General features: G+C 46.2%; 1 protein-coding gene across 3 annotated transcripts in view; it reads right to left on the reverse strand.

Annotated features, from left to right (window-relative positions):
* Positions 1 to 12,630, reverse strand: part of ENDOU (endonuclease, poly(U) specific) — an 88,071-nt gene that overhangs the window by 39,078 nt on the left and 36,363 nt on the right. Inside the window, exons 4-5 of one of the 3 annotated variants that reach the window (XM_069758692.1) lie at positions 8,957 to 9,004; positions 2,378 to 2,548 (exon numbers count right to left, since the gene is read on the reverse strand). The exons of 1 other annotated variant lie outside the window; for it this stretch is intronic. In XM_069758692.1, the coding sequence (XP_069614793.1) occupies positions 2,378 to 2,548; positions 8,957 to 9,004 (219 nt within the window). The remainder of the gene's footprint in view (positions 1 to 2,377; positions 2,549 to 8,956; positions 9,005 to 12,630) is intronic. One more of the 3 variants, XM_069758693.1, reaches the window with a different exon arrangement.

Consider the following 12,630-nt stretch of genomic DNA (forward strand, 5'->3'; position numbering starts at 1 on the left):
CAAGAGCCTAGTTTTTGCATGTGGCGAGTTCTGCGCGTGGTGAGTTTTGAGTGGCGACTTTTGTGTTTTGACTTTTATGTGGCGAGGTTGGTGTATTTGTGGTGAAATGTGTGCTGAGGGTAATACAGTGGGGCAAAAAAGTATTTAGTCAGTCAACAATAGTGCAAGTTCCACCTCTTAAAAAGATGAGAGGCGTCTGTAATTTACATCATAGGTAGACCTCAACTATGGGAGACAAACTGAGAAAAAAAAATCCAGAAAATCACATTGTCTGTTTTTTTAACATTTTATTTGCATATTATGGTGGAAAATAAGTATTTGGTCGGAAACAAAATTTCATCTCAATACTTTGTAATATATCCTTTGTTGGCAATGACAGAGGTCAAACGTTTTCTGTAAGTCTTCACAAGGTTGCCACACACTGTTGTTGGTATGTTGGCCCATTCCTCCATGCAGATCTACTCTAGAGCAGTGATGTTTTTGGCTTTTCGCTTGGCAACACGGACTTTCAACTCCCTCCAAAGGTTTTCTATAGGGTTGAGATCTGGAGACTGGCTAGGCCACTCCAGGACCTTGAAATGCTTCTTACGAAGCCACTCCTTCGTTGCCCTGGCGGTGTGCTTTGGATCATTGTCATGTTGAAAGACCCAGCCACGTTTCATCTTCAATGCCCTTGCTGATGGAAGGAGGTTTGCACTCAAAATCTCACTATACATGGCCCCATTCATTCTTTCATGTACCCGGATCAGTCGTCCTGGCCCCTTTGCAGAGAAACAGCCCCAAAGCATGATGTTTCCACCACCATGCTTTATAGTAGGTATGGTGTTTGATGGATGTAACTCAGTATTCTTTTTCCTCCAAACACGACAAGTTGTGTTTCTACCAAACAGTTCCAGTTTGGTTTCATCAGACCATAGGACATTCTCCCAAAACTCCTCTGGATCATCCAAATGCTCTCTAGCAAACTTCAGACGGGCCCAGACATGTACTGGCTTAAGCAGTGGGACACGTCTGGCACTGCAGGATCTGAGTCCATGGTGGCGTAGTGTGTTACTTATGGTAGGCCTTGTTACATTGGTCCCAGCTCTCTGCAGTTCATTCACTAGGTCCCCCCGCGTGGTTCTGGGATTTTTGCAGTTCAAATTTCGTGTTTTCAAGTTTGCATGTTTTGGCGCTGCAGTGTGCTGCCCTATTTACTTTACTATATACGAGTTGGCGACTCTGGGTTCAGCACCTGGTCACACTCAGTCTATGTTTGGATGTGCAGGTCAGGTTTTTGAAATGTATTCTTTAGCCTTCTGATCGTGCACTCCCCGCCTCCTAGCTTCAGGTGTTTTAATTATAGTAGGTCTAATACCCCTCCACAGAGAGAGAGAATTTGAGTCCAAGAAGAGGTTTCACATGTACCCATTCAGATGGAGACGTTTATTCTCAGCGAGGTAGGTCAAGCGTAGGACCTCGTATAAGAGAGATGCCGTAAAGTGGCTACGAGGTACACATAAATATGGCCATTTTTATGCGCTAAAAGCTCTCATTTTTCATATTTCTAGTGCAGTAGTGCAGTTCAAATTTCGTGTTTTCAAGTTTGCATGTTTTGGCGCTGCAGTGTGCTGCCCTATTTACTTTACTATATACGAGTTGGCGACTCTGGGTTCAGCACCTGGTCACACTCAGTCTATGTTTGGATGTGCAGGTCAGGTTTTTGAAATGTATTCTTTAGCCTTCTGATCGTGCACTCCCCGCCTCCTAGCTTCAGGTGTTTTAATTATAGTAGGTCTAATACCCCTCCACAGAGAGAGAGAATTTGAGTCCAAGAAGAGGTTTCACATGTACCCATTCAGATGGAGACGTTTATTCTCAGCGAGGTAGGTCAAGCGTAGGACCTCGTATAAGAGAGATGCCGTAAAGTGGCTACGAGGTACACATAAATATGGCCATTTTTATGCGCTAAAAGCTCTCATTTTTCATATTTCTAGTGCAGTAGTGCAGTTCAAATTTCGTGTTTTCAAGTTTGCATGTTTTGGCGCTGCAGTGTGCTGCCCTATTTACTTTACTATATACGAGTTGGCGACTCTGGGTTCAGCACCTGGTCACACTCAGTCTATGTTTGGATGTGCAGGTCAGGTTTTTGAAATGTGCAAAATTTTGTGGCTGTAGCTGCGACGGTGCAGATGCCAATCCCGGACATACACACATACACACACACACACACACACACATTCAGCTTTATATAGTAGATGTCTCAGGTATATGACAAATCTTCTTTGCCTGCATCTGAAACAGTCCCATTAATTTGAGCAATGAGCTCACTAATATACATATGAATATGAGCTAATTAATTCTACATGAGACCACCCCATACTCCGAAGGATCCCACCTGTTTGGTGCTTGCTCTCACTGTTGCCTCCTACCACTTTGTTACTGGCGCCTCCACCACACACTTTATTGTAGTCACTGCAGCAATTTTCGAACTTTTCACATTTTCTGTTACAATGACAGGGATCTTTCTTGTTAAATCTTCCGCCACATCTTCCTTGACAGGACGTATCTGCAATGACGGCAAGGAGAGAAGTAGTCACTATTTATACCGCACCATAAGACTGCACACTGCTGTACATGTAGACAAGGAAAATGGTGTGCACTCAGGTCCCACTAGGTGTCTAACGGCCCTCACCACCCAGATTCTGTGCTCCCAGGACACTTCTGCCCGGACTGGCTTTATTATAAGGTACAGCAAATGTTTACTCTGTCCCATGTGTTGCTAGTTTCAAATGCTCTTGTGGTTCCCCTTTATGGTACTTTATCCCAGTACCCTACACCTATCAGTTCTATGGCTGGACTAACTCTATTATCTCCTATCTGCCTGTTTGGGCCCCCATAGCATTATGATTCCTCTCCTATCTCTATATCCTAACACTACTCTCTAATATATGCCACACTGAAAACACTTGTCTGGATCCCACCCTCCTCCGTTAGGCTCTATCGACATTCCCTACTCTTCATTCCTATTTAATTATTATGTCATCTTGCCACTATGACAGGTTGTGCCTTCACAAGGGATCGGTCATACACCCCCTACCACTGCCACTATTATGCATCTATGTCAAAGGACTTGAGGTAATACACTGTACAGTTCATTACCATGCTTCTCTATTATTATACCTTGTTTATTATTATACCCTGTTACTAGAACCTTTTGTTGTTCCTGACCATACTACCTCGCCTTCTAGGTTGCTTTGTACATAATAGTTCTTTTCGTTCTCTTATTGGTGTTTTATTATTGCATGTACTGTTTTGTTTTCTTGTTTTGTTCTCCTCTTGTAATTTTCTCCCCCCCCCCCCCTTTTTTTTTTTTTCTTTCTATAATGTTGCTCTATGTAAAACATTGTCTTTTACAGTTTCTTTGCCTTTCAGTAACCCCATGAGTAAGACCCGGGAGGGTCGAAACGTCGGGTTTTTGTCTATTTCAAATGAATATGAATGTGGCAACCAGTTCTTTTTTGTTTTGTTTTCTTCAATAAAATTGGCATACACCTTTTGCATCTTATCAGTCTTGAGTGTGCGGTAATCTTTTTTGAATCAGTGCTGTACATGGATATACATGAAACTAGCTATTGAACCCATTCTACGCCCGGGTGGCGAGTATTTATATTGGTATATGGTCTCCATCCTGGTATGTGCTGCTCCCATCTTGCTCCCCCATCCTGTCATGTGCTGTTCCCATCCTGCGTCCCCATCCTGTCATGTGCTGCTCCATCCTGCGCCCCCATCCTGTCATGTGCTGCTCCATCCTGCGTCCCCATCCTGTCGTGTGCTGCTCCAACTTGCATCCCCATCCTGTCATGTGCTCCCATCCTGCGCCCCCGTCTTGTCATGTGCTGCTCCCATCCTGCCCCCATCCTGTCATGTGGTGCTCCCATCGTGCGCAACCATTCTGTCATGTGCTGTTCCCATCCTGTGCCCCCATTCTGTTGTAATGTGCTGCTCCTATTCTGCCTGTTCCTGTATCCATTTTGCCATATGTTGCTCCCATCTTTCTCTCTCCGGCTGTACTGCCCGAGTGTGGCTGTGCTGAGTGGGACTGTGCTGAGTGGGACTGTGCTGAGTGGGACTGTGCTGAGTGGGACTGTGCTGAGTGGGACTGTGCTGAGCGTGGCTACACTGCCTGAGTGCGGCTATACTGAGAGTGGTTGTACTGCCTGAGTGCAGCTACACTGAGCGCGGCTGTACTGCCTGAGTGCGGCTATATTGAGCGCGGCCGTACTGCCTGAGTGCGGCTATACTGAGCGCGGCCGTACTGCCTGAGTGCGGCTGAGTGTGGCTGTACTGCCTGAGTTCGGCTATAATGAGCGTGGCTGTACTGCATGAGTTCGACTATACTGAGCGCGGCCATACTGCCTGAGTGTGGCTATACTGAGTGTGGCTGTACTGCGTGAGTGCGGCTGAGTGTGGCTGTAATGCGTGAGTGTGGCTCTACTGCGCGAGTGCGGCTGAATGTGGCTCTACTGCGCGAGTGCAGCTGAGTGTGGCTCTACTGCGCGAGTGCGGCTGAGTGTGGCTCTACTGCGTGAGTGCGGCTGAGTGTGGATCTACTGCGCGAGTGCGGCTGAGTGTGGCTGTACTGCGCGAGTGTGGCTGAGTGTGGCTGTACTGCGCGAGTGCGGCCATACTGCATGAGTGCGGCTGAGTGTGGCTGTACTGAGTGAGTGTGGCTGAGTGTTGCTGTACTGCGTGAGTGTGGCTGTACTGCGTGAGTGTGGTTGTACTGCGCGAGTGCGGCTGTACTGTGTGAGTGCGGCTGCATGTGGCTGTACTGTGTGAGTGCAGCTGAGTGTGGCTGTACTGCGTGAGTGTGGCTGTACTGCGTGAGTGTGGCTGTACTGCGTGAGTGTGGCTGTACTGTGTGAGTAGCTGTACTGCGTGAGAGTGGCTGTACTGCGTGAGTGTGGCTGTACTCTGTGAGTGTGGCTGTACTGCGTGAGTGTGGCTGTATTGTGTGAGTGGCTGTACTGTGTGAGTGGCTGTACTGTGTGAGTGTGGCTGTACTGCGTGAGTGTGGCTGTACTGTGTGAGTGCGGCTGTACTGTGTTAGTGCGGCTGCGTGTGGCTGTACTGCGTGAGTGTGGCTGTACTGTGTGAGTGCGGCTGAGTGTGGCTCAACTGTGCGAGTGTGACTGTACTGTGTGAGTGTGGCTGTACTGCGTGTGGTTGAACTGTGTGAGTGCGGCTGAGTGTGGCTGTACTGCGTGAGTGCGGCTGAGTGTGGCTGTACTGCATGCGTGTGGCTGCACTGTGTGAGTGCAGCTGATTGTGGCTGTACTGTGTGAGTGTGGCTGTACTGTGTGGCTGTACTGTGTGAGTGCGGCTGAGTGTGGCTGTACTGCGTGAGTGCGGCTGAGTGTGGCTGTACTGTGAGAGTGCGACTGAGTGTGGCTGTACTGTGTGAGTGTGGCTGTACTGTGTGAGTGTGGCTGAGTGTGGCTGTACTGTGAGAGTGTGGCTGAGTGTGGCTGTACTGTGTGAGTGTGGCTGTACTGTGTGAGTGTGGCTGTACTGTGTGAGTGTGGCTGAGTGTGGCTGTACTGTGTGAGTGTGGCTGTACTGTGTGAGTGCGGCTGAGTGTGGCTGTACTGCGTGAGTGCGACTGAGTGTGGCTGTACTGCGTGAGTGTGGCTGAGTGTGGCTGTACTGCGTGAGTGTGGCTGAGTGTGGCTGTACTGCGTGAGTACGGCTGAGTGTGGCTCCACTGCATGAGTGCGGCTGAGTGTGATTCTACTGTGCGAGTGTGGCTCTACTGTGTGAGTGTGGCTCTACTGTGTGAGTGTGGCTGTACTGTGTGAGTGTGGCTGAGTGTGTCTGTACTGTGTGAGTGTGGCTGTACTGTGTGAGTGCGGCTGAGTGTGGCTGTACTGTGTGAGCGTGGCTGTACTGTGTGAGTGTGGCTGTACTGTGTGAGTGTGGCTAAGCGTGGCTGTACTGTGTGAGTGTGGTTGAGTGTGGCTGTACTGTGTGAGTGCGGCTGAGAGTGGCTGTACTGTGTGAGTGTGGCTGTACTGTGTGAGTGTGGCTGTACTTACTGCCTGAGTGCGGCGCTGGCTATAATGGATACAGCACCCCTGCAGCCAGCACAATGAGGGCTGACTCCGCCCACTCGCGTCACTGGTCACATGCTGGTGACATCATCGAAGGTCCTGGAGCTCCGCTGGGCTCTACATCTACCCTGATCGAAGCTGCAGAGCACGGAGCCCCCACGGCCGCTATATTATGGGGGATACACGGGTGTGTGGAGCCCCCATGGCCAGTATATTGGGGGGATAAGTAAGTTCGGCTGGGTCACTCTGGTCCAGACTGCGCAGGCACGGTGTGTCGCGCTTGCGCAGTCTATGAAGGCTTCGGACAGAGTGACGCTCCCACCGTTATATTATAGATATCAGATTTCCATCGCGTGCCACTGACTTTGAATGTGACAGGCCTCATGCTCCATCTCAGCCGCATTTTATTTCCTTATAGCCAACGTATTGTGATGTCTTTAATGAGTCGCCCCGCGAGGACACGGGGGTTCTCGGTACCGGGTCAGGTCTTAAAGGGGATGTCACGGTGGCTGCAACCCGGTCCGTGGCCCTAGGCGTCCAAGTAAAGGGAAAGGTCTTTAAGGGGATTTGTAATGTCTATTGTTCGTGACGCCACCTGTAGTATTCGGTCAGTAGGGAACGATGCTGCTTAAAGGGGTCCTCTGGGGTGATGTTGTTGCAGCAATATGGTAACGCTTCCCATAGGTGAAGCAGGGTCCCCAGGACTTCCCAGATGTATGACAAGATGGTGTAAGCCGACGAATAAGTGGAGGACACAGAGTTTGCAATCTTTTACCTGGTTTACTGATGGTAGCAGTCCTCAGTCCAGGGTACCAGGTGTAGGGTAGTTGTAGTCCGGCCGGCTTGGAGGCAATAGGAGATCCCTCTCCCGGGTGAGGTCCATAAACCTTTCCTACTTGTGCCAAATGGCGAGGTCCCTGCGGCCTAAAACTTGCTGACAGGGTCCCCTCTCTCCTGTCCTAAGACTGACATCTGTACGATAGGCAGTTTGAGCCTGTTTATAGGATCTCTTAGATGACCCAGCTCCTAGAGTTACTGCTTCACCTCAGACTTGTTAGAGGCAATCGACATATAGTCCTATGCCCTCCGGTTGTATCGCGCATCCTGGAGAACAACACAACCTCGGGCTCCAGGTACCCGGCTTCTGCGCTCTGACTCTGAGGCTGTCCTTCCGCTGTTCCCCTCCTGAGCCCTTTCCTCCACTGTGCTTCTTCCCTCTCAGCTCCTTCACAATTCAACTCTCCTTCTGCTTCTCACTCTTTCCTGGGGTAGCAGCTCCCTCATGGCTGCTCGGCCCCCTACGTCTGCTCTAGACGTTCATCTGTCCCCCTGGAGACCAATTGTCTCCCTAAGACTCACTACTACTCGGGCAGGGTCCTCACTCCTCCTGTACCAGTTATGACTTGTATTGTTTAAGATTATTGTACTTGTTTTTATTATGTATACCCCTCCTCACATGTAAAGCGCCATGGAATAAATGGCGCTATAACAATAAATAATAATAATAATAATACTAACTTCCTGGCTCCTCCTCCAGACCATGATACATATAGCTAAGGGATGCTCCCCTGAATCCGGGTCCTGAGCTCCCCCTCCTGGCCTAGACTCGGATGTGTTGAATGTAAGTGCCTTACCTGATAGAAAGAATCTCCCTTGCCTCCAAGTGTGACATCACCCTCCCCGAATGGAAAGCAACATCACTGCAGCAACCGGCCACCTGGGGTGCTGCATTTAACCCCTTAACCCCAAGTGATTTCCCGTTTTAAATATTTCCTCACCTTCTTCCAGGAGGCGTTATTTTTTTTAATTTTCCCTGCCATATAACCACAGATACCAAACATGTATAGTTTCTACTTGGTGAAAAAAAATCTGAAATCTTTGCCGCCATTTTCTGAGACCTGTAGTGTCTCCATTTTTCGCGATCTGGGGCTGGGTGAGGGCTTATTTTTTTAACCCTGACCTGACATTTTTACTGATTGCATTATGGGGTAAATATGATGTTTTGATCGCCTCTTATTGCATTTTATTGTAATGTTGCAGCGACTCAAAAAAATGTAATTCTGGAGCTTTGATTTTTTTTCTAGTTACGCAGTTTATCAATTGGATTAATTTGCTTTATATTTTGATAGATCGGACATTTCTGAATGCAGTGATACCAAATATGTGTATTTTTATCTGTTTAACTGTTTTATTTTTAATGGGGCAAAAGGAGGGGTGATGTGAACTTTTCTGTTTTTTTATTTTTTTAAATATTTTTTCTACTTTTTACTGTATTTAATAGTCCTCATAGGAAACTTGAATCTGCGATCGTCTGATCACGTGTGCTATACATACCAGGGCTTCAGCACTACTTTGTATAGCAGAAATCATAATCTCCTATGAACATTTGTCACGGGCCGGCGTTCACAGGAGATTCACAGCAGACCCAGGGCTGTCATGACAACCCATCGGTGCCAGGGATCACATGGCAGGCATGCTGATGGGCGGAATCAATGATGTGATTCTTTCCTGTCATGTTAAATACCACTGTCAGTCACTGATTGGGGCCATGTCCTAGTTTCCAAGTAACAAACTTTGTTCCATTGCTCCATGGTCCTGATATGATGCTTATGTGCCCGGCTCCAGCATTGTACAGCGCTCAAGATATGGGCACCCTGGTCTATGGCTGTGCATTGCAATACACCACGCTGTGTGTTCTGATATCTTTCTATCATGACCACCATGGGCTTTAGCAGCAGTTTGTGTTACACTAGCTCTTATGTGAAATTGGACCGTATGGACTGGAATTTGCTGCCCACATGCATCACTGAGACCTGGGCACCCATAACATCATACAGTGTTAACAAGTCAGGAGGCAGCAGTACCTGATTTATCATTATTCTTATCAGTCTTGTGTAACTTATAATCGGTATCTGTTGAAATAAAATGGCAAAAAAAATGGAGCAAATATTTAATAAAATATATCTACTATATAAAGCTGAATGTGTGTGTGTATGTGTGTGTGTGTGTGTGTGTATGTCCGGGATTGGCATCTGCACCGTCGCAGCTACAGCCACAAAATTTTGCACAGTCACACATCTGGACCCCGAGAGCGTCATAGGCTATATTGTGAGGCGAAATTTTAACCCCGCGCGTTCCAATTCACCGAACAATTTTGCCCCTATCTACATAATGGGGAAAAAAGTGAAAGGAAAAGTGTTGGAAGCGTCGCAGCTACAGCAACAAAATTTTGCACAGTCACACGTCTGGACCCCGAGAGCGTCATAGGCTATATTGTGAGGTGAAATTTTAACCCAGCGCTTTCCAATTCACCAAACAATTTTGCCCCTATCTACATAATGGGGAAAAACGTGAAAGGAAAAGTGTTGGAGGCGTCGCAGCTACAGAAACAAAATTTTGCACAGTCACACGTCTGGACCCTAAGAGCATCATAGGCTATGTTGTGAGGTGAAATTTTAACTCCGCGCTTTCCAATTCACCAAACTATTTTTCCCCTATCTACATAATGGGGAAAAGTGAAAGGAAAAGTGTTGGAGGCAAATTGACAGCTGCCAGATGTGAACAAGGGGGACTTAAAGAATGAGAGCGATGGCGCCAAAGAGTATATACCGTACAGTTGCTAAGGTGGGACCCCGACATGGGATACTCACCACACACGGGAATATGAACACACACACAAAATGCCCCACACACTACCACGTGCTTGAACACATATTACCCTCAGCACACATTTCACCACACATACACCAACCTCGCCACATAAAAGTCGAAACACAAAAGTCGCCGCTCAAAACTCACCACGCGCAAAACTCGCCACATGCAAAAAATAGGCTCACGCAAAACTCGCCACAAGTGCAAAACTCACCTCATGGAAAACTCGCCACACGCAAAACTTGCACATGCGGAAAAATTGCCACATGCACAAAATTTGCAACACATGCAAAAGTTATATATAAAAATATATGAAGCGGCGCTGGTGGTGTAGGGTAAAAAATACCTGCAGCAGATTTAAACAATCACCACAAAATTGTAGAAAAGAAGGCATAAAATACAAAAGAAAATCGCGCTGGTAAAACCCAAGATACGTCTTTGAGCCAAAAAAAGACAATATTAAGAGGGAAGGCACAGAGACCAGTGTATTTAGGTGTAATGCCTACCACATAGTACGTGCTCAAATAATAAGATGTGTCATAGCACCAGATACACACTTGTACCTACTCTATATATAAAACTAGAGTGCGCCACTAATGTTGCTGAGAAACGTGAACTAAATGAGCTAGAGGTAAATACCTATATGAATCCAGATGAATCGCCCGTAGTTCTGTCCGAAAATCTTCAGTTACGCTGTGTGGTACAGATGGAGTCTTTGGAATCTACGACGGTAAATGTTCCGGAGAGCTGCCCCGGCCGGTGGCAGCTGCTCCGAGTACCGAAATCCAAGAGGGGACAGAGATGCACCGTCTCAGGACAGCAGCGCCGTGTGTGCGATCAAAGTGCACGGCGTGTCTAGGACCTGTGTGACGTGGTGAATCAGGTGACCGTCCCACGTGACTAAGGAATTCAGTACGGATCGCGGTAAGGACCAGAAAAAACCGACGCGTTTCGAAAACCACTGTTTTCTTCCTCAGGACTGGTCCTTCCCTTGTTTCCAGGTCCTTTATATACCTTCCGCGATCCACTTATGCTAATGAAAACCGAACAGTTCCACTCCACAGTTCAATCCTAGGGGTCAGTGTGTCTAATAGAAAAATCCATTTGCTTTCGGTCCTGGACATAGCTTTGATATAGTTCCCCCCTCTCCAATGTGGATGTACAATTTCCATACCAAAAGCTTCCATTGTTTGAACAATACCTCCATGTACCTCAATAAAATGTTTGGAAAGTGGATGACCAGTAAATTTTTTCTTTATGTTACGTATATGTTCGTTTAGTCTAATTTTCAACGGTCTTTTTGTGCGCCCGACATACATTTTCTTGCAGGGACATTTAATAATATAAATGACTCCAGTAGTAGAACAGGTTATGAAGTCATTTATCTTATAGTTGGAATCCCCTTTTTCAATACTCATGGTGTTGTGAGTGCTGATTTGCTTGCACGTATTGCATCTGCGACATGGAAAAAAGCCTCTTAGTGTGTTATGGAAAAAGGAGATATTAGCGGGAGGAGATTTGTTCTGAATTGTAGGGGCAACCATATTTCCCAGGTTAACCGCCTTCTTGTATATAAATCTAGGACCAGTGGATATCTTATCTCCAATAATTTTGTCGTCCTTTAGGAGATGCCAATGTTTATTAACTATATTGCGTAACAAATGCGAGTTAGTGTTGTATTGCGTAATTATGGGGATGGCTTCATTATTTGCCCTCTGTGCTCCAGTAGGGTCAATCAAATCCTGGCGTGATTTAATAAGGGCATTATTTTTAGCTGTATTCAAAATATCCTGTTTATAACCCTTCTGCACGAATTTGTTTGTCAATGCTTCAGCCTCAATGCTGAAGTCTTCAATTCTTGAGCAATTCCGATGTATACGCATAAATTGGCTTTTAGGTATATTAAGTAGCCATATAGGGAGATGGCAGCTGTCTAGGGGGATAAAGCTATTGGTGTCAGTTGGTTTGTAAAAAGTCCGAGTTTGTATTGCACCGTTTTCAATAAAGATTTGTAAATCTAAAAAATTTATGACCTTGGTACTAATATTCGCGGTAAATTTTAAAAAGAATTCATTTTTATTTAAATTACTTAAAAAACTATTAAGAGAATTGGGTCCATCTGACCAAATAAAAACAATATCGTCAATAAAACGCTGCCAGAGGACCAGGCCCGCCCTAAGTCGCCCCCCGGGGTAGATGGTACTCTCTTCCCACCTACCCACATAGAGGTTAGCGTAACTCGGTGCGAACCTGGTCCCCATGGCAGTACCCCACTGCTGGGAGTAGTAGTCCTTATTGTATATAAAATAATTATGGCTTAAAATAAATTGCATAGAATCATATAAAAATTCAATTTGTTCACTAGGAATCATAGAAGACTGATTCAAAAAATGTTTAGCAGCATTACACCCTTTATTATGATCTATAATAGTGTATAGAGAAGTGATGTCCAACGTGCCAAGTATAAAATGGTCTTGCCACTGTATATTCTGCAATAATTTTAAAATATGGGCACTATCTTTTAGGTAAGATGGTAATGCTGGTACAATTTTTTGCAGGTGGCAGTCCACATATCTGGACAAATTTGCAGTTAGACACTGAATGCCGGATATGATTGGTCTACCTGGTGGGTTGATCTGGTTTTTGTGCACTTTAGGTAGATAGTAAAACACAGCCAGTCTCGGGGTGGGGTTATTAATAAACTCATATTCTTGTTTATTTAGTATTCCCCTATCAAACCCTTTGTTAGTTAATTCTTTCATCTCTTTAATGTACTCCTCAGTGGGATCTTTCCTGAGTTTTTTATAAGTACTTGGATCGTTAAGGAGACGCATAGCTTCTGTAGGGTATGCTTCTTGATCCAATATGACGATACCCCCCCCCCCCT

Source organism: Ranitomeya imitator, chromosome 3 (genome assembly GCF_032444005.1).
Source record: "Ranitomeya imitator isolate aRanImi1 chromosome 3, aRanImi1.pri, whole genome shotgun sequence".
In the NCBI taxonomy this organism is placed as follows: domain Eukaryota; kingdom Metazoa; phylum Chordata; class Amphibia; order Anura; family Dendrobatidae; genus Ranitomeya; species Ranitomeya imitator.